General features: G+C 35.0%; 1 protein-coding gene across 1 annotated transcript; it reads right to left on the bottom strand.

Annotated features, from left to right (window-relative positions):
* Positions 1-8,159: 8,159 nt before the first annotated feature.
* Positions 8,160-15,141, bottom strand: LOC126626691 (lysine-specific demethylase JMJ13-like). Its single transcript, XM_050296074.1, has 11 exons — positions 14,675-15,141; positions 13,106-13,490; positions 12,396-12,552; positions 12,097-12,316; positions 11,553-11,606; positions 11,394-11,473; positions 10,998-11,275; positions 10,489-10,884; positions 9,896-10,314; positions 9,456-9,731; positions 8,160-9,082 (listed from the first exon to the last, which is right to left on the bottom strand). The coding sequence occupies exons 1-11, from the start codon at positions 14,675-14,677 to the stop codon at positions 8,672-8,674; spliced, it is 2,679 nt and encodes an 892-aa protein (XP_050152031.1). The 5' UTR covers positions 14,678-15,141; the 3' UTR covers positions 8,160-8,671.
* Positions 15,142-22,384: the final 7,243 nt, after the last annotated feature.

Genomic DNA, 22,384 nt, shown 5'->3' with positions numbered 1-22,384 from the left:
ATCTCTTTTTCTTGTATGCAAGGAATATTGCACACAAAAATAACATCTGCTTTCAAATGCTACCACCAAAAAAAATAAAAGGATGATCAAAATCTTAAGGTCTGTAAAGCTTTTGACGAGGAATTTCCCACAGGAGTTCTCCTTTGGTCTGTAGACTATGAATATAGCTCTAATAAAATAAAACTCTTCAAAATTTTATCTGTTAAGAAAAAGGGACAAAGAGCATCCTGGATCCACAAAATTTTGACTTGAGGAGAGTTGCGATCACGTGATAAAAATAATTATATATGCACAGAGTGTGAATTGATTGTGATGTTTGTGACTTTTCATTCAATGATTGATTTAATCATGGACAAAATTGGCTCACTCAATATATGGTTTTCTTTGGAATCTTAACATTTCTCAATCTGAGTTAAAATTTGGAGTGTTTGCTAACCACCTTTAATTACATAATTATTGAGAATAAATCTCATATTGGCAGGAAAATGTCTTTGCATAAGCTTGCTTAAGAATTTGGATATTTTTCATATTGCCAATTAATTTTATGATGAAATCTTAACTTCTTCTTAGTATTAGATCGTTTTACCATTCTAAGAGCCACAATGGATGGCCTAGGTTAATATCATTTTAGCGCCTTAAAAGTTGTTCTTTTTGGTTGAAATGAACCCTCATTATTGTAATGTTAAAAGAAGTAGGAATAGAATTCAACAAATGAGTTTAGAGTTTAGACAAAATAACAACCCCTTATTTGTGATTGGAGAGATCCCCTCTTGCAATCAATACACAGTCTCAGTGGTGCCACTCGTTTAATCATTATTAGCCAGGTGTTCAAAAAGTGAATTCTTTGTCCAATAATAGCTTGCTATGTGATGTGTTTGATTGCATGAAAGTATCTCTCCGGAAGTGATATAGACATGGATTTCATGCACATGTGTTTATTTGAATTTTGAGAGGGATATTTTGGTACATTTGTTTGTTTATACCATGGTTTTCGAGCAAAAATGACCCTTCGCTTACATTTTAGGGTATTTCTCTCTGTTTCACTTTTACATTTCCTCTGGGCTACCAAGCCTACGCAAAATTGTAATTCCCGTATATAGCTTGAAATGAAAACAAGCAATAGGCCGACACTCAATTCTAATCACACAAATTTTTCGTCTATGATTGTGGTTTTACGGCTCTCTCTCGTTGAACTATTTTTTTACCACAACAATATTACAAAAGTACATAAATCAAACAGTAAGATTATATATATATTAGGTTTTAATTGTAAGTAATGTTAAAGCATATACATAATTATAAATTGTTATTGACACTCCAAAATAGTTATATTACATACTCATTAATTCTTTATTATTTACGAGAAATAAGTTAAAATGAAAGTGTTCGTTTCCAAGAGGTGTCCTATTACGAACGTCTGGTCCTTACGTGTTTCATGTGCAGAACACAAGTTGTTAATGTACCACTATCATACGTAGTTTCTTATATATACTGTTGAAGCAAAAACTGTTGAAGTACGTAGTCCGAGTTCTTTAACTCTTATATCAGATTACCCGAAGGCTTTTAGGTAGAACTCGATTGGGACATAAAGTTTGTTTGCATCAATCATGCGAAAGTCATTTTATACCATCAGATGATGATTCACCTTCAGCCTCAAATTAAGTGCTTGTCTGCTATGTTCCATCTCAAGCTCCGTTTGTCCTTGTCAATCTCATGTTCGGACATAAACTTTAGGTGTGCAGTGACGGAATTCTAAATTCCAAGGGATTGATTTCAAGTTAATAAAGATTGAATCACAGATCAAATGTTGATATGAGAGAGTAGAAATGCACTTCATGATCATTACAAAAGTATGTAGAAGGGATTTGCAAATAACTATTTGAAAGGAGTCATTTTCGAATTCGTCCTACATACCTTTGTAATTAATTAATCCCCCTGTTCTAATGTTTTGTAGTGTATTTCTTCATCACTTGGCCTAAATTTCTTGAAACTTAAAAGTATCTCGCCCAAACATACCCTTAATAAATACCCTTTTTCTTTCTCAAATCTTTTTCAAGTTTCAAGTGAGAAATATTTTCATGTCAAGACACCTTCTCATCATATTATTTTACAAAGTGTGTTCTAATCAGAATTTTCTTTTGGTTAAATTTTGTGATATCTAAACTAATATTCTACTAACATAACATCTTAAATGTTAGAACATTATACCCAACTTTATATCTTTTCAACTATTAAGCATCAGCATATGTTTTCCATTTTTTCTTAAAGATGACAAGCGATTTGTTGACAAATATACCAAAAATATATCTATTTATATTAAACTTTTTCCAGCAGAATGGCATCAGTTATCGTATTCATTTTAGTATAGGAAGGAATCTGTTCATGAATAATATGGTATTTACTGCATAATATGATTGAATATTTTAGCTGTAAGCATCTAGCTCCAGGATTATGTCTCTATCTCATCTCTTTCCACTAATACAGGTTGGATTTGGCAACGAGTTAATTACCAAATTAATATGTTCTCAAGGACAAAAACAAATTTAGTAAGATTCGATCTCTTCTGAAATTTGAAATACTAAGTGGATTTGGTCAAGCCTAAGAGATTATTTTCTTTGCAAGCTATCAGCAAAAGATGTTTCTCAGCATTATGCCGACAAAGTAGCAACATTATTAAAATCAAAAGTGTACAAATATAGTGGAAGACTATGATAATAATCTTTCCATGCAAGCATGCACACACACATATGTATGTATATGTATGTATGTATGTATGTATGTATGTATGTATGTATGTATGTATGTATAGAGCCTTTATCTATAGGGATCCCTATTTTTTGGTAAAAATGAGGACTAGTTGTGGGGCCTACACCACATCGAACTTCAACGATCCAAACCGTTCATTTTTTAAGTCTTCATCATTCATATGTCATCTTTACAAAAAATCAATTCAATCCGAAATCATCTACTCATTTGATTGCCAAGATGAAATATTAATTTTTCTTAGAACATAGTGTTAGTCAATATCTTTGAACTCAATTAAATGTCTCAAATATTTTCAATTTGGCTAATATTTTGCCAGGATAACAATCTATAAAGTGCAACTAGAAAAATAAACGGTTTGGATCGTTGAAGTTCGATGTTGTGTGGATCTCACAACTAGTCCCCGTTTTACGAAAAAATGGAGATCCCTTCAGATAAAGGGCCTGTATTTGTATATATATGTGTGTGTGTGACCATAAATAATACCTTGAAAAAGGAGGGTGCCAATTGGTTTGCATAATTTGAAACAGATATTCTTTGGAAAATGAAAACATCAACAAGGAATATGATGAGTCCCTATAGGTAATTAACTAGCCAGCCTCTTTAATATTGGTATATCATCCTGTTTCTATAGTCGATGTGATGCAAACTAAGAAAAAGAGGAAACATTTTGAATCTTTCCCGACGACTTAGAGCAAAGGCGAAATTAGAGAAGTTGCCCTACAAATCTAGACAGATTGGTGAATGAAAAATATATTTAAGATTTTGACAAGAACCCATTAACCCTTTATTAATTATTTTAAGTGTTCTATATGTTTACATTTTCTTGTTTCACTTTCCACCATTCCACTAAACTTTTGAGGGCTCCAATCAAACTTGAATAGGTGCCTTCATCAAGAGAAATTATGGGGTCTAACATTTGGATCACGTGTCTGTGCGACTACAACACAATAAATTCACATACTTCACTCATCTTACATTAAGGTCCACCACTACGGCCATATAAACCCTACCCCCTTTCATATCACCTCCATGGTCCATTACTTCCGAGTTTCAGATGAAAAAATTTGTCAAAGTGGTCGAGGTAAGTACAGAAGAATTGGAGGTTTCCCACCTAATTGGAAAGCACTCATCATATTTGGTTTCAACTCAATCAATATCACTTCATACTACACTATAGTAGTATTTTTCTCTATTTATAAATGAGAGGTTTTAAATTCAACTTCCATACATAGCTAACTTGTAAGATCGAAATAGCTTTCACAAGATGAAGATTAAGTCAATAAATCAGAACTGAACAAAGAATGAACGAGAACCAAACCTTTAGAGATCGATGAAGATGAAGACACATGATCGATCCAAACAACAATTATTCTCCTCTCTGTCAAAAAGCTCAATTAATAATAGGCTCTTTGTTTATCAATAAGCATATCTTATTGAATGACACAATCGGCCTAAAGCACTTAGACTTAATTATGCTCATATTCTAATAAAGTTCGATACCCAATCATTGATGACTCGTTGGGTGATTAGTAAAAATCATCCACCCTAAATGTAAATATATCATTGTATTAAAATAAAATAAAATAAGACTCAAACAACATTAAGGCGTTGCTATTAAGACACAATTTATTGACTAACTTACGGACCGCTTCTTTAATTTATTGGCGGGTTCGACATACATAACTAAGGTCCATCTCTATGAGAGCATCTTCAATTGAGATGCAAATTTAAGATATATAATCACATTTGCATCTTAGTTACATTTGTTTTGTAATTTTAGGAGATGTAAAATGTGAATTCTACTTTAATGGGGAAGATGTTAATTTAGAATCTCATTTACTTTGCCCTTTTTTAATTGATGAGGCCCACCTCATAAATATTTAAAAAGGGCAAATGATTTTCACATACCATTTTTAGCCTCTTACACACTCATATTTAATTCAGGTTGTTGATTCCATTTGATTTATTCAATCTAATGACCTTAAATAAATAAGGGTTTGTGAACAGCTAAAAATAGTGTGTAAAAATCGCTCTCCTTGAAAAAATGATATAAAATTAAAATTTTCGGCCAAAATACTTATTTTACATTCCTTAAAATTTGTCCACTAAAGAGTTTTCCGGCCAACAAAAAATATAGAATGTCCATATCAAAAGCATTTTGCATCTCACACCGAAGATGCTTTTACAAAGGTGGATAGGAGTCACAAATAGCATTATTCTTAACTAGCCTTCATGCACCCGCGTGCATAAGACGTTTTCTGAATCACGGCATGCCACGCATGACTTACACGTTTTAAAGGTATTTATACGCGTAAATTGACAAAAGAAAAGTCAAATATTTGAAGTAAATGAATAATTTTAGATCATGCTAGAAGAAACCCCTCATAAACCAATTAAAGCAGCTGAATTCACATAATAAAATCGATCTCTATAGAATTTACATTAAGAATAGAGAAAATAATATTTAATAAACAATTGATTGAATCACATTATTGCAAACCCATTGTGAGGCTTAGCCCACCCTCCTCTCCCTTAGTGTAGATAATATCATTTGTTAAAAAAAAAATCATTTGACAATTAATTTAATCACATTATTATCCGCATGTGTTTGGGCCCAAAATACTAGTTTGGGCCGAGTTTAGAATTGTTCTCAGCCCGGAAGCGTTGCTCAGGGGCCGGCCGTGTCCTATCAGAATGGGGTAGTTGAATCCTGATACAATAAGGAGTCTCAGCAAGATGAGGGCTGAAACTTGGGAATGAATACGGCCTAATAAGGGGTTGAGTTCAAAGTCCTGATAGGAGTAGGACTGGCCGAGATAAGATTGGATCGGGGTAAAGAGTCCTAATCCGAGTATAGTTTTGATTCGATCAAAAGCAAGTTTGCTACTATAAATAGAGGGAGGGGTGCATCATTCAAGCCTCCTCTAATTTAACGCACAAATCGCCTTGCGCAAACTCTCGCTCTACGCGAAACCTCTCAACAACCTTGAGATTTTTTTTCCGCCAACACATCTTTAGTTTGGATAAACAGCACTATCGCCGTAGAGCCAGCTGACCGCGGAACACCTTCAGTTTGGATAAACAGCACTGTGTCGAGGTCGACTAGTTATCTATCCAAGTCTCAGTCGAGAAAGACTTTCAGGTCTTTATTGGCAGAGGTCATCTCATTAGCCTTTTCGGCGAGGTGAGGTGTTACAGTTTACTAGGGCTCACACATTGAACGCCGAGTTATTTTATGATTGGATACTCACAAGTAAGCTTTAGAGTTCGGCATTCTGACGACCAAACCACATTTACCATCAAGACATATATCTGTTTTGAGTATCTATGCCCCTATACTCTGATGTCGATTCGGCGTGCTTATACTCTTACAAATATAATCACTGTGACAGAATCCGGCGCCAACGATTTGTGAACTTTGCAAAATTAGCAGCCTTGTCTTCAAGCTTTAGAACTCAAAGGCCGAGACATGTTCCTTCCTTGGCCGCAGTCGCAAGATCGAGAAGTCAATCGCGCGCTCAACGCAACATCAACACATTTTACTCCTCGGCCGAGCTTGGCCGACAAGTTGGCACGCCCCGCACCAAATAACATAGTTAGCTCATTAGTTACTCGGCCTATGCGCAACGTAGGCTTGGTAGTTTTTAGAGTCAACAACATGCAAAAAACCTTTTTTATAACCGGCATTACACGCCTCTTAAGATGTTTCGAACGTGTTTAAAAATAGAGAAAATAATATTTAATAAACAAATGCTTGAATCATATTATTGCTAGGTCATTGTGAAGCTAAGCCCACCCCTCCCCCTTAGTGTAGATAATATCGTTTGTTAAAAAAAATCATTTGACAACTTATTTAATCACATTATTATCCGCGTGCGAAATACATTTTTTATAACCGGCATTACACATCTCTTAAGATGTTTTGAACGTGTTTAAAAATAGAGAATTGAATCACATTATTGCTAGCCTATTGTGAGGCACTAATTAAAATAAATAAAAAATAAAAAATTGTACCAAAAAATTAATTATTAAAAAAAACATTGTTAAAATGATGAAAATGCCCCTACCTTATTTGATGCATTATTTTGGGATGCTTTAGAAGTTTGTTGTCTTAGGGGCATTTTTGTCCAAATAGTTTTGTTGAAGGTTGATGACGCCAAAATCACTATTCACTTTTTAATTGACTTTATGTATAATAGATAGATTAAATTCTTACAAGCCTTCATATAAAAATGAAACAAATGTTCATACCAGCCTGTGTATTTTCATTTTTTGTTACAAAGGGGCCCAAAGCCCAAGAAAAAAATCCTAAACAAAGAAAAATATCAGCCCAAGAGGCTTAAACAAATAGCCCGAGTCCAAGCAAACCTGAATTTATCATCTAGAAGTAAATCTTAATTTGTGTAGTTATTAACCATTTGTCTCTTTAGCTAAACAAAACTATTGGTGTCTTTTTTCGAAAGAATAAATGGTGTATTTTATATAATAATATTGTATCAAACTTGTTATTTAATGGGCCATCATTAATAATTACTTTGCCATCAAAATGAACTGGTATGTGATCTCTTACTTATAAATGAAAAAGAATAGCACTAGATTGTGTAGCTAATTGTTTATTAGAAAACTTCTAAGTTAAATAGTAAGTTTGAAGGAACAAGATCTAGGTCCTTGTCGATTTACGTTTTTATTTTTCAAGATTTATTTCCTAATATACTTGTATTCTAGGTCATCATTTATATTTATTTTCCAGTATTTTGTATAAATTTCTCTAATACGGAGAAGAATAAAATAAGTGTGATTATTTATCATAATACGTAAGTGAAAAATCTTGAGTTCAACTCACAGAGGAGCTAATTACAAGCGAATACAAATAGAAATTCTCTCTAAATAATTAGAAAAACACATCATAAAGTTAATAAGAAGCCTCACAGGTTGGAGACAATCTGGGGTCCGGCCCATCAGCTCTACGACCACCCCAAAAAATCCCACCCTTATAAATGTCCATCCTCTCACATACAAAGACGTACGAAAACGAGGTACACAATGACACTGAATTTCACTAGAATAAATCTAAAACACATACTAACTTGAGCATCAGAATGTCGTCTTTTACAAGTACACACACCCACCTCTTTCCTCATTGGTGGTAATCAATAAAGGTTATATATAGAAAGATGCATCTAATTTTGAAATTGCTTAATCCTTCATATGTGAGAAACGAATCAACGGATGTGGTACAAGTAACATACCCATGACGTACCATTAATTTGTTCGATTCACATGAATGACTTAACGAGCACCAAATCAAATGATATTTTTCTACATACGAGGAAAATAGAAAACCGATTATATCGTCCCATGTCGATGGGCAGAAGATTAGACAAGAAGCGAAATAATATGACAAGGCATTTTCTCTGCATTTTATTCATGTAGTCAAAGGTTACAAGGACCCATTGCTACAAAATAAAAGAATAAAGAACCTATAAAAAAAGGAAGCAAGCGAACCAACTAAACAAGTTGAAGAATTTACCAACTAGTTTCTGAATTAACAATGGTAAGGTAAGAAAATACAAATAAATTTACATGGAAATTCACCACTAACCCAATCTCCACTACTTTGCAGGAAGGAAGGTTCTCCTGCCAAAGATGGTAAAAATACCCCGGCCCGAGAACCTCAAGAATCACCAACAATGCAGATCGCCCCAATTTCAGGGCCTGCACAAAGAATGTAAATCTTTATCCTAGGTTAATTTTCCGTCGTCAATCTTCTTTAGCTTTACCCGTGTTGTTAGAACCCCGTTAGAGAAATTCAAGTTAGCGAGGTCAGGTTCTGTCATGCTTGCTGCTGCTGCTGCTGCTCTCTACAGGGTCGGCCAACCAGATCGTTGGCACTTCCTGGTGTGATCTAATTGTTTAACCTGCTCTCCGACCCTAGGAACGACGGGCCTTTGACTTTAATGCGCTTTGCCCCAACCTCCATTGGGGGTGGGGGTGGGGGTGGGGGTGGGGGTGGTTGCCTCCGGCTCCTTCCCAATTCATCCTGGTATCTATCCTTTCTGTGGTGTTCTCGCTGTTTCCTAGCTGAATCTTCGGTGGCCAACTTCTTAAACTTGATAGAGATGGGAACATTGCCTCCTCTAGGAGCGCTACTTCCTGTCGAGAACCTGCCCTCCGAAGCAGCACTCTCTGGAAATCCTCTGTAATTAGTGGTTGAAAGAAACTTAGTATTTGATTCACCAGGGCTGTAATAATCTAATGGCACCGATGATCTCCCGCATCTTCTTTCAGGTTGCATTTTCTTCAATCGTTTAAACCCCTGTTTTTTGCAAATACAACTCAGATGTCAGCAAAACATATACATACAGAATAAAAAAAAATTAAACAAATCCTCATCAGAAACCATGCATACGTCGATTTCCCCTCTGTTGGGTCGATTACAGGTATTTGATGAATAACATTCTAAGTTCTAAATTCTAACATCTCTCCATCTGATAAGTCCAGCATTTTATTTTAAGCATTGCACTGATAATTAATGGAAAATAAAAAGAAACCCAAAAATATATGCTATTGATAAAATCTTCGATTTCTAAATTAAGTGACGGACTAATGATCTATCCATCGATGAAAACCAATCATTATAACTAATCACATGCATTGGAAACTGAAGTACAGGGCTACGTGAAGAATACCTTGTTTTCAGAATGATTTGATGCCGAGACATCATTTACGCTCCTTTTGCCCACCACCTTCAATGATGAACGACGCTTAACCCTAAAGATCTCTGAATCAGAATCATCACTGCCTTGATCCACAACACGTCTAACCTCCGATCCATTAGAATTCCCTGGGCGTGCACTAGAGCATTCATCATATGATGGAGAGGACAGAGAAGAATCGTAAACACTGCGAACCACTTCTTCAGAATGCCTTTTAGAATTTACAGTTTCTTTAGCATTTTCCTGTACCTGCCAGGAAACATATGAATGCAACAATCCATTTTAGTTAATCCGAAAATTGCACTTCAGTTCATTGAATGTTTAAAAAGAAAAATCGTCCTACACCTACTGCAGATGAGCTCTAGATAAAGCATTACAATACAAAAGGAATAAAAAAAGGAGCTATATCTCACATTATTGGGTGCAGATGAGCTCTCACGAGGCTCTAGAAGAGAACAAAGAGTTGATGCAGCACATGAGAGGGAACCGTCTGACACTGCAGGACTTGAATATTTTGCATCAGATCTCAACATGGGCTGGCCATGAGAACCCGTTTGGGCTGTTTCTGCCTCTTGTGACTGATACTGAGTTGTGCCAGCTAGTTCAGTGTCCAACTCAAATTTTATCTCACAATAACGAGAGTATCCTTTCTCTTCAGCGCTCTGAGACAAATTTAATGGATATGAATACAAGTCATCGCCTAGCCCTTTTATCGCCTCCAACACACCATCGTCCTCTTCAAATTTTCTGGCTGCAGCTTCCAATTCTGTTATTTCCTCCCTTAAAAAGAGAGTAGGATTGGTCCCACATGAGAAGTCAAGAGACCTTACATCTGTGCATTGGGAAACAAGATCGTAATAAGCAACTACTAGAGATTTTAAGTCAATAGATCTGTTTAGCTATCAGTTTATATTTTAAACTAGGTGCAGGACAATCACTATCATAACAAGTCTGAGGTGAGTAGTTCAAAATTTCATATAAAATATTCACATAATAGGAGACATACCATGGCGAAGGCAGACAGGATGCATGTAACAATTGCAATTAATGAAAGCTATGTAGCAATCACGCTTGCATAGGCTGCATAGAATGGTTCCATAGGAGTTTGGCAAAACACTGGTGCATGCCCCTGACTTCATTAAAGACCAACGAGCACGATGCTGAAAGCGCATCAATCTCACAAAAGACATCTTAATGCTATCATGGGACACCAAATCAGCAGATGAATAATACGAATCTTCAAGTTCTAAACTTGTGTGTAGAAGCATCGCTTCTTTACACAGAAGTTCTTCATGAGGAAGCAGAGGCATCCTGTTAAGCAGCGCATAACGCCGGCTAGCAATAGCACCTAAAGGGAACCAATCACCAATTGCAAAGTTGACTGCCTCGCCACAGTTGAAACCTATATTTACATTAAAAAAAGACATTAAAATTAATATGTCGGAGAAGCAAGCAAAACAAGATGGACAAAGACGGCAAATAAAATGAAGGGAGAAAGTGAAGTAGAAACCCTACCATGACTGAATCCAGCATGGTATGCTCTAGGGAAAGTAATAACGAACTCTCCTGGCTTTTGCACAGCCTTGTATACAGGGACATCATGTTCCAACAAAATATTTGGAGGAAACAATGTTGTTTTCCCCAACAAGACATCAAATGCTCCATCTTCTCCATCAGTTGATATGATATCATGCGTGTACACATGTTCCTTAACAACCTTTTCAAATTGCAGAGCAGCTTCACCTGGAATGCCATACCAGGTTTTGGATGCGCCACAATGATGATAATTAATACTGCCATGTGAAATAATAAAAAATAAGAACACAATTGATAATAATTCTTAGAAATAAGAAATGGAAGACACTGTTGCCTTCACTGGGAATAAATAGTGATATATATAGTGACTAATACCTGTACAAATAATGATCCTCCACGTGCCAAGCAAACATACTAAATAGCATTCCAATGTATAGCATGGGATCCGTTACACCCTGTTATAAAGCCACATAAGTAACAGAGGGATACAGCCTATAAATAATGCAAAAGGGTGAACTGAACTAGTTTCCTTACCGGAATTGCAGTTTCTAGAAGATGCAAAATGGACTTGGGCAACCTTGAAAGATTCTGAAATTACAGAAAGAGGGTGTCAGTTGATGTGCATACCACCACATATAGTGAACAAAATTAGAATATTACTCTTAAGAATTTATGCAAACTAAGGGTTACATATCAAAGGTCGTATAAAGGTTTAACAGGAAAACAGAGGTCAGAAATAGAGAATTACATGAGAAAATCACAAGTCATGTAATTCAAGATAACCTATCTATTTAAACGAGGTGAAACCCTCTTTCTCATAAAATACCATCCCTAATGGCCACTTTGCAACAGTACTCTTCGTATCTGCTCTTTTAAATTTTCCGCTACATCCTTATTCTTTCTTGGTTTTGCACTGTTGGGGTTGGTTTTGGCCGTATTAGATGTACAACACTAACATGTTCTTTTGTGTGTCCTGTAAGGTGCCAGTTTTAGAACTGAACAATGAATGCCTATATAAATATATCAATCACTACTAAATAGTTAAACAGACAGACAGAAAGATTGGCAGAATCAACACCTTTAAATTCCATTTGCTATTTCCAAGAGGATCACTGTGAGAAGATGAAAAGGCACTACCATCTACATCACAAGCATACTCAACAGTTTCTGTCTTTCCACAAGAAATTTCTTGCCAAAATTCTTTTTCCAAGAACGAGGCAGGAAGAGAACCGGTACTACAATATCTACGAGCAAAAACCTTGTTCGCCATTTTCTCGAAATCACGGAATGTATAATTTCTGTAAAATTAAACTCACTCAAAAAACCGAAGATACAATCAAGTAATACTTTATATTTATAATTAGTAGAATCTCTCACCTTCCGCTCATGAAAAAGGTGACCTTGTCATCATTGTCCCACTCTGCAAGACGAAGAGGTTGTACTCTAGTTGTGAACTTGAATCCTGCTTTCTCTTTCATCAATACAACCCCAGCTGGAGTAGAAGCACTCAAAGGAGAGACAATCTTGCATATACCTGAATATACCAGTGCAGGTTAGAAGGGGAAAAGTTGGTCATTATGCCACCCCAAATTTATTGGATGGCTATGAGGGAAATCCATTATTGTACTCATGCGGAAAAAAAGTTGATCAAGGTATTTCTCCAGAAAATACTATCTTACATGAAACAGGGAAGAGAATCATAACATTATTCAATATCATATATCAATGACAAAGATAACTGTATATACCCATTATGTGTATGTGCGTGCTTCAAGAGCATTTATGATATCACATATCTTTTTAATTTCAATGTATGTCAAGAAAGGAGGTTCTAATTCAAATGAAGTAAAAAAAAACAGAGCAATTAAATTGGAAAATAAAATATTTGTATAAGCGGAAAAACAAAGGTTATTGTGGAAACTTCAACATTAAAAACGCAGAATTTGATAGGGGGCAAAGAAACCAAAACTCCAAACTGAACCTACAATCAAGTGATACTGTTTTTAGATGTATTGCCAAGATAGAGACATAATAGCTCTCCTAACCCAACCAACAACAAACTCGACAAAATTTCTTAATCTCCTTACCATATTTTGAAGCTTCTGGAGCTATCTTCTGTAAATAAACCAAAGGATCATCAAACTCCTCCATTGCTGGATAGTATACAGGACACTCGGGAATTTTCTCAATCCACTCTAGATCACTTGTTTCAAACTTATCCACCCTACGCTTCGAAAAAACATCTTTTTCATGCATAGCACCACTGGACAGAGAAACTGAGTCGGCACCTCCCTGTAATCTAACACCAAAGGATACAGAAGGTTTTAAAGCATCACCTCCACTTCGAGCCATCGTATTAGTATGATTTACAGGCTCGGTAGCAGTTTCTGGTCTCATTCGCTGAAGCCTTCTACGCTTCAGAATTTCTAATCCATTTTTGGCCTCTTTGGACAAACAAACCCTTCCTTCCACCTGTAAACCAAAGAGCCAGGTCATGTACTTGAATAAATAAAAACAAAGGGAAATGCAAAATGAAACTCAGTTCACACATGCATCATTTGTACGAAATTTGTCAAACAGACTCGATATCTGAGTAGATCGAATACTATCAAATCAGCAAGAATGAAACATAAGTGCATCCCAAACACCATGGTTACCTCTGATACACGTACTTTATTTAACACTACTCTTTGCTATAAGTCAATAACTAAAATATGTTGAACAAACTCAGAGCCATAGCCAAATAAAAGTTCAACACACATCGGCAATATGACGTGGCTATATCTGTAATCTTTCTTTTCAAACACAATGGAACAAGAAGCACGGACATTCTACTGCGTTAGTAAGAGTTGCACGATATTGAACAACCCCAAGCAAACATGATACTAATCATCAAACCAACTAATACCGATATCACGGCCAAAGAAAAACAAAACTTAAAATCCCTATATGCCCGTGAACACCAGCATCAATTCATTCCACCAATTAAAAATTACAGGAAAAAATGGTACAGAACTGGGGAAAATGAAAGAGTTATGCACGCATACACGAGTATTTACGTGATCATCTTGCATTCAAATAAAACAATACAACATACCACTTTATGTAATATGATATCGACAGCGATTTATAAGAGATTCATGTACAAAAATTTCAAATGAAAAAAATAAAATAAAATAAACCAACAAACAGAAAAAATTTTGAGAAGACCAACAAACAGAAAAATAAAACTCCTAAATTTCTACAAACCCGCCAAAAATCAAATTCATCAGTTATTCAGTAGTAATATGCAGTCAAATTAATGAACATCATCATCCAAACCCCTCGAAAAGTAAAAAAAAAAATCTAAAATAATTATATATATATATAATATATATATAAATACTCCCGAAATAGCAACTTTTACATAACGCATAACTACCAGCAAAACTGAAATTTATAAAATTCTAAATAAAAACAATGAAAATTTACTCAAAAAAATGAACACCTAAATACATTACAGCCATTCATTCGATCACAAATTCCATAAATGCAGAAAACAAATTTAATATTTTGCTGTAGAAAAAAAAACGACTTTTACAGAAGCAGAAACGGTTACAGAAAAGAGAAAGCAATGTACGAGATCTGAAACCACAAATTAAACAAGCAAAACGCACCATCTCATTCCGTCGTAGCTTTTTGTACGCCTCCGTCTTTGTTCACAGCAACACACAAAGGATAAAACAGCACAACCGCAGAAACCGAATCCGAATCAAAGAACCGAAACCCTAGATCACGATCCCAGCCACGGCAGACCAAAAGCAAGCCTACAGCGAGAACCAGGCCATCCACATTCCCGCCAAACGTCCGAAACGGCACCGTCTGTTGCCGGAATCAGAGATCCGAAGCCTTCGAACCACCGAGTCAACGAAATTAATACAAAAAAGGATGAAGGATTTCAAGGAAAGATAACGAGACGGCGGTTTTCCGATGGAGGAAGGATGCTATTCACCGGAGACAGCGGTTTTCCGGCGGGGAATGATGTTTCCCGGCCAAGGGAGGGAGAGAGGAATAGTGAAAGAGAAGAGAGGAGAGATAATGGGATGGACAAAAGAAACCGAAAAAGGGCCTCGGGAAGGATAATTTATAGTTTTATAGCCGTAATAATACTAACGCTTTAATTGCCTTAAATATTTAATTTAATTTTACGGAGTCTCTCCCGTTCCCACTAGGAAATTCAATCGGTTTAGGAAAATAGAAAAAAAAGGAAGAAAAATTAAAAAATATATCTTAATTACGAGTTCAAGTATGTTTAGGATTTTCCTTCCTTTTTCTAAATTAGACGAATGTTTTTAAAAGTTTGACTCTTTATGAAAATTTAACGTTAATTTATATGTCAATATTATAAAATATTGTACCTAAAAACATTAGGTGGTAGAAAATTTATAAGAAATCTCACTTTTGAGAGAATTTCATTAGCATTCATCTCTAACTTGTTACAGTAATAGTTTTTTTTGGTAAATCCATTAAATTTTATAACGATATTACGCAAAAAGATTATTGTCTCACATATGACAATTTATAAATTGATTATTCATAGATTTTTAATTCATGAATCAAAATTCTATTTTGATTAAAATTCAAAAAACCTAGCTCTAATTTTCTCAAATAATAATAATAAAAAAAGGAAGATATTATCATCGTGCCAAAGTTTTACTATTAGAATAATTGAATTTTAATAATAAGAAAAAGCGAGAGGATAATTGAAAAAAAAGTTGCGGCAGGTATTTAATTGTTGAGCAATGTAAAACGAAAGTGGCGGTCGTTAGGTGGTTCAACCAAATGCCTGCCGGCCAAAACGCGTTTTCACATCTCCGTTTGCGTTTCGCTATGTGGAAGCTTCCGCTTTCCCATTATGACGATATTACCCCTAAAGAAAGTTGGGTAGGTTATCAAAGAGGCAAGTGTGAAAGCTTTGGACGGTAAAGGGTGTTTTGGTCAATTAAGAAGACGGTGTTATCAAGGAGTTTCTGGTTGCCGTTCGGTCAGATCCCCCAGAAAGCTAAAGGAAAAGACGGAATGATCACGTGCGTAAAAGCCGAGTCCAATGAAGTACAGTAAGCGCAATCCTGGCCGTTTATCTGGTCACTTCAACTTGACTTGGACGGCTCAGAATAACAGAAACACTGACTTCTGAATTTCCAAGTGCTTGTACGCTATCGGTGAAGCTTCCTAGTCATTTAAAAGACGTTTTAGTCCTCGGTTGGTTGCCGGCTTCGCACGAAATCCGAGGGCAGTTTCGTAGTCGCCTTTCGTACGCCTCTGTCTTTGTTCACAGCTACACACAAAGGATAAAACAGCACAACCGCAGGCCATCCACATTCCCTCCAAACGCCCTAAACGGCACCGTATGCTGCCGGAATCAGAGATTATGGATGCTATTCGCCGGAGACAAAGCGGTTTTCCGACGGATTATGATGCTATTCGCCGGAGACAAAGCGGTTTTCCGGCGGCGAATGAAGTTTCCCGGCCGAGGGAGGGAGCGAGGAATAGTGAAAGAGAATAGTTGTGGGCGGTGCCAGAGCGGGTATAGCTGGCAGTTACAGCAGGTTTCACGCGCCCAGATCACCGGCCCCAGGTTTTCTTAAAGCTACACGAAAAACAAAAATATATATATTTTAAGGATGAGATCCTCTTCAGATTTTTTTTGTGGGGATTTTAGAGATACTCATATCACGGTCGATACATCGTGCGGTCAATTTTCGTTAGTTACTATTTATATTTAATTTTAAATAATAAAATTTAAAATAATTTTTAACCGCACGATATACGATAAACAGTAAAAGCAAAAACAACGGATGCATCCGGTTTCCCGATCACTCCCAGGTCTGGTGTAGTTTTCTCTCTCCTAACGCTATTGGTTGGTGCGCCTTGAGCTTTTGTTACGCGGAGGTTGGCGCTAATGATTAAATTACCACAGTCAGCGAACAAGAAAATTAATTCAATGTATTAATTTGTTTAATTATTTAATTTCATTTACGGTTGGTGTTGATGGCGGCTCGGCTGTTACACCAAGTCAAGGGAAAGGCTTGGAAACGTTTCAAAGTAGGTCTTCGGCTGAAGCTTGACTTGACAGAAGCCCACTTAAGTGACAAAAATGCCCTTTTAAAAAAAAGAATTTTTCGAGTAACTGCCACAATAAATGACCCTATCCAATCACGGGTTTTATTCAACCGTTTACCAGCTTGCGTGTGCGTCAAGAAGAGGCTGGCTTCAATTTTCTGTTTGGTGAGGGATTTTTTCGATTTTTAATGCAAATGTTAATGATGGAGGGTATGGGAGATCCAAAATGCTTTGAAGTGAGTATTTACGGACTTGTTTGGAAATATTTTTAAAATAATTAAAAGTGATTTTCATATAAGTACTTTTGGGTTTGAAAAGCATTTGAAGTGATTCCCGAAAGAAACATCTAACTTTTGTGTTTTTTGCAGAAAAACATGAAGCACTTCAAGTGTTTTTGCAAGATTTACTTGCATTTTTATTAAGAATTGGTTTTAAAAGCACTTTTATCAAAAGTATTTTTAATTCTTTTAAAAGCACTTTCTAACCAAGCCCAATATTTTTTTGTTGTCGAAAAAATCTTTAATAGTAGAATGTAAATGAAAACATAAATTTACATTCTTTTATACATTTTTTTTTGGTGATAGGCTCCACTAATGAAAGAGAGGAAATTGATTAAAATCTCTAATTTACATTCCATTGAGTAAAACGTTCATTTATATTTGTCGAGAACGTAAAATGGGATGTAAATATGGTTATAGCGCATAATGAAATTTTGGAGCGCTAAGCATAATAACATTAAGAATGAATCTCACATTGATATGAGAATGGACCTTACATAAGCTTATAAGTAAGTTGGATTATTCCCTACATTTTCAATTACAATTAATTTTATGGTAAAACCTCAATTTTTTCTTGATATCAAAACATAAATTACATATCTAGAAGATAATTGATGGTGCACGTATTTATAAAGAATAAACAACTCTCCATATAATGAATTAATTTTATCATAAAACTTCGAGTTGTTTCATGCTTGCATTGGTGAGGATCTTTGTGTTATCCCTTGTTGAAATGATAAGGGGACAAAGAAATATTAAAAAGATTCTTTTAAAGTGGAACTCTAAAGAGATTCTTTGTCATTTCATGTTTTTGGCACAACGTTTTATAATATTAGTGTGAAAATTGTGTCAAAAACATGAAATGTTATAGAGTCCATAAAGAGTTTCACTTTCTAAAAAAAAAAAATCTCCTTGTCATTTGTCATAAAGAAAAATAACCGGGCAGCGTTTGACTTAACCATTTCTTGCTCATTTTCCTTTGACATCAACCAAACAAAATACTCACTCTAATTGAAAATTCTTTCCATGTTCAAGGGTTACAATGATTACCATCCCTAAACCTAAGTTTTTTTTTTTTTTTTTTAACAAACGATATTATTTACACTAAGAATATGAGGTGGGCTTAGCCTCACAACAAGTTAATAATAATATGATTCAAATTTGTCTTTGGCGAGAATCAAACCTAAAAACTCCTACTTACAAATGAAGAGAAATACTATTAAAGTAGTTTAAATTCGCCTTTTACGAGAAGCACCACCACCAGAACTTGTCGTCCCTGACCCATATCTATCACCAGAGCTTCTCCTATTTCGGCAGCAACCACTACCACCAGCATGCAGATCTTAAGGCGATTACTGGGTTCCAAGCATTTTCGACCAACTCAGGCCAAATGTAGAGGACTCGGCTTCCATGGCCCGGACGACTTGAAGTTTGTTGTCGTTGTCGGGGTGGGTGATGGTGGTTGTGGGGTCGAAAAAAGGGAGAACGGGGTGTTTCTAGGTTGGAGATGTTGGGGTTTTTTAGTTTTGTTTTTATTGTTATTTTATTTATTTTAATTCTTTTCACAAATATTTGACACATAAAATTAACTCTGGTAAGTTAATGGGACGCGTGGCAAGTTATAAGAGGGAGGTGAGCATCTATTAAATGGTGATGGGCAAAAATGCTGCATATTATTAAGGACATTTTTTTAATTCAAAATTCTCAACAAATGTGACTCGTTTTTTTGTCTTTGTAATACAAAAAATATTCCTAATAATAATAAAAAAAAAGGTTGTTTAACTAATTTTCAATTAGAAAAAGTTTTGTAAGAGACCTTCTATTAGTTTTCCCATGCTTTTAACGATTTATGCCAAAAAAACCATGTTCTTAATCTCCCACTTATTCGTTTTCGTCACATTCTAAGTGGCTGATTCCTTACGGAATCTTATTTCAATCGCTAATCCACTTTGATTAATTAAGCAAAAAGTCACTTAAACTATTCAATCATGCACCCTCTTCGCAAATAACCATCTCACCTACCTACTACCCCCCATCAGACGTTAAAATATTATATGTTATCCGATTAGAATCTGATGGATAGTAGGTAACCCGTAAACAATATTATTGTCCACAAATTTTAATTAATTAAACACCCTTTACATGATTTAACTAATCCCATACCATTGCAGAGTACAAAGGTGGTCCAACCATCCACTAATAGAAATTAATTAGGGGAAATTGTTTAACAAATTAAAGCTGGTGAGCCATGTTGGCACCGTGAGGTTAGTGAAGTCTTAATCAACAATACACATCGTGCCTGCATGTCTTTGGGGTTAGGAGTAGGAGCAGGACAAGGTTGCCTTGGAAATTGGTTGTGTCTATGAATTGTCATGCGTCGCCGTGGTATTCCGTGATGAGAGATCCTACGACTTTAACTTTTTTTCTCAACCTAATCAACTATTCACCGAGGAAATTGTTGTTGGCATTCCAAAAAATTAGGAGAAATGGTAAAAGAATTATTCATGAACTATCTGTCATCTTATAGTTCAACGTCAATTCCGTGATGCTATTATAAAACATTGTACAAAAAACACAAGGTGACAAAAAGTCTATGAAAAGTTTCGCTTTTGAGATAATGCCCTTAATAGTTCTCAAAATATAATTATGCATTCCAAATTTTTTATAATTAGAAATAAAAATATTCTTATGAAGTGTGTACAATTACTTTTTGAAGTGTTAATAACAGTTCCTTAAATCTATTGGTATCAAATTCGTTATATGCGAGATTTGAACTTAAGATTTTTCGCTTGTAAGTGAAGAAAATACAACAAGACCGTTCAACCTCACTCTTTGAAGAAAACTTCTATCGTACAGGTACACCATCATTATATTGTTGCCTACCAATGATACAATGACATGTGTACACTCTAAACTATAGTAATGGAAAGAGGATTTAAACTTTATTTGCAGTGAATTGAAGAAAATAAAATCTACAAGGACAAACCACCACCAAAAAACACTGAATTCGATTGCATAAAAGAAGATTTGTATATGTGTGTCTATATATATATATATATATATGATACTATTATTGGCACTTGAAAATTTTAATTGTGCCCTTTTTATAAAAGTATTTTTCTTTGTAAATATAGAAAGATTGAAGTGCACAATTAAACTTTTAGAGAGCTAATAATAAACTCCTCTGTATATATATATACATATAGTCCTCTTTTTGTTGAGGGATCTCTCAAGCAAGCTTATTTGAGAGACGCCATATGAGACTCAATCTACAATGTATTTTGATGATCCTACTGTTGACCAAATTAATTAGAAGGTAGTCATTTTAGTGGTTATTAAAAACTATGTTCGTCTACTTTGTCCATTACAACAAATTGTCTTAGTTATCTCTGATTTTGTTGATTTTTTTCAATTATGATATATGAATTAAGAGATTAATATTCAACTGCCAGATCATTGAAATTCATTGTAGATTGAGCCCCACAAGGTGTGTATAAATATGTGAAGAGAAACTTACCACGTGACAAGTTCATTACAACATGATAGCCTTTTGACGGACATTAATTGGTATGGAATGAGTTCATTACGACGTGATATCTCAATGCAATGATCTAATGTCATGTGAAGATAAACTTACATGTAGCATTATTTTATTGCGCTAAAACCCTAAAGTGACAGCGAATGCGTTCTTTGTAAGTTCTTATTCATTGGGTGCAATTTTACTCACCGCTCTCAAGTAGTGATAATGCTCACCATCCTACTTATTACCATCGGATGAGTTTAAATTCTAAAATTCATGTCTATCTATTACTCAAATCTCAAAATCTAAACTTATTCAACAATGATAATAAGATGGTAAACCGTCACTATTACTTAAAGGTGAAAAGCAAAAATATTTCCCTTATCCAGTTAATGTCGAAGTTCATGTGCATAAATGATAAATGTGGAGCCTTAGTGATTGGCTTAAATTGGTAATGATGGATAAAGTTCTTGCCTACGCCATCATTTGGTCAAAACACTGAAGTAGTAATGGAGCGAATAATGCAAATATGCAGAAAGTAGTACTAAAACTAAACTAAGTAGTCTCTCTTCATATCCCATACAATAACAAGAGCCAAGAAACAAAATCCTTGGCAGTTTCCAAAAAATGAAAAAAAAAATGAAAAAGAAATCTTTGCTGAAAATGACAAACAGATCCCAACAGATAAGAGAGTTGGAGGAAATTATATACATATGTTGCAATAGTCATACATATTATGGGACCCACTCCATATTTATGAGAAAGGATTCCTATTTTTCAAATTGGTTGTGGGGATCACATCTCATTGAATTTTAACGATTCGACCGTCTGTTTTTTAAGTGTCACCTGATAGATCATCCTTACAAAATATTAGTCAAATTAGAAAAACTTGACGCATTTAATTGAGTTCAAAGAAAATTGACAAACACAATGTTCTAAGAAACATTGAAATTTCATCATGACAATTAAATAGGCAAATAGTTTCAAATTGAATTGAATTTTTAAAAAGATGATATATTAAATCGACATTTACAAAATAGACGGTTCGAGTTGTTTAAGTTCGATATGAAGTAGATTCCAAGACTAATCTCTATTTTTTGAAAAAAAATTAGAAATCTTTTTCCCTTAATTGGCTTTATATACAGATATATATATATATATATTCATACATATGTACTGTATATTATATAATGAAAAATATAAAAATATTCAATAACCACTCAGTACTACAGTCTGCTGATATTCTTCTTCACTTGGAAGTAAGAAATCTTAGGTCTGAATCTCGTGGATGACGAATTAAATACCAAATTACATTGTCTATTGTGTGACTTAACCAAACTCTCATTCCTCATAGTGTAAAAATATCAATGTACTAAGAAAAAAATTAATCAATAGAGAGCATTGTTAATTGTTATTGACCAAGTCCATGTACTATAGCCTATAGCTTAATCATTGATGTCTTAGCA

This window comes from Malus sylvestris, chromosome 6, assembly GCF_916048215.2.
Source record: "Malus sylvestris chromosome 6, drMalSylv7.2, whole genome shotgun sequence".
NCBI lineage: Eukaryota > Viridiplantae > Streptophyta > Magnoliopsida > Rosales > Rosaceae > Malus > Malus sylvestris.
This window is presented reverse-complemented; position numbering and strand designations above follow the sequence as displayed.

Bases quoted from the DNA above. Each gene is read 5' to 3' on its own strand.
- LOC126626691 (XM_050296074.1), bottom strand. The intron at 9,732-9,895 runs GTGAGATATAGC...GTTTCCTGGCAG, and splicing joins GCTCATCTGCACCCAATAAT to GTACAGGAAAATGCTAAAGA. The intron at 9,083-9,455 runs GTATTCTTCACG...TGCAAAAAACAG, and splicing joins CAAATCATTCTGAAAACAAG to GGGTTTAAACGATTGAAGAA.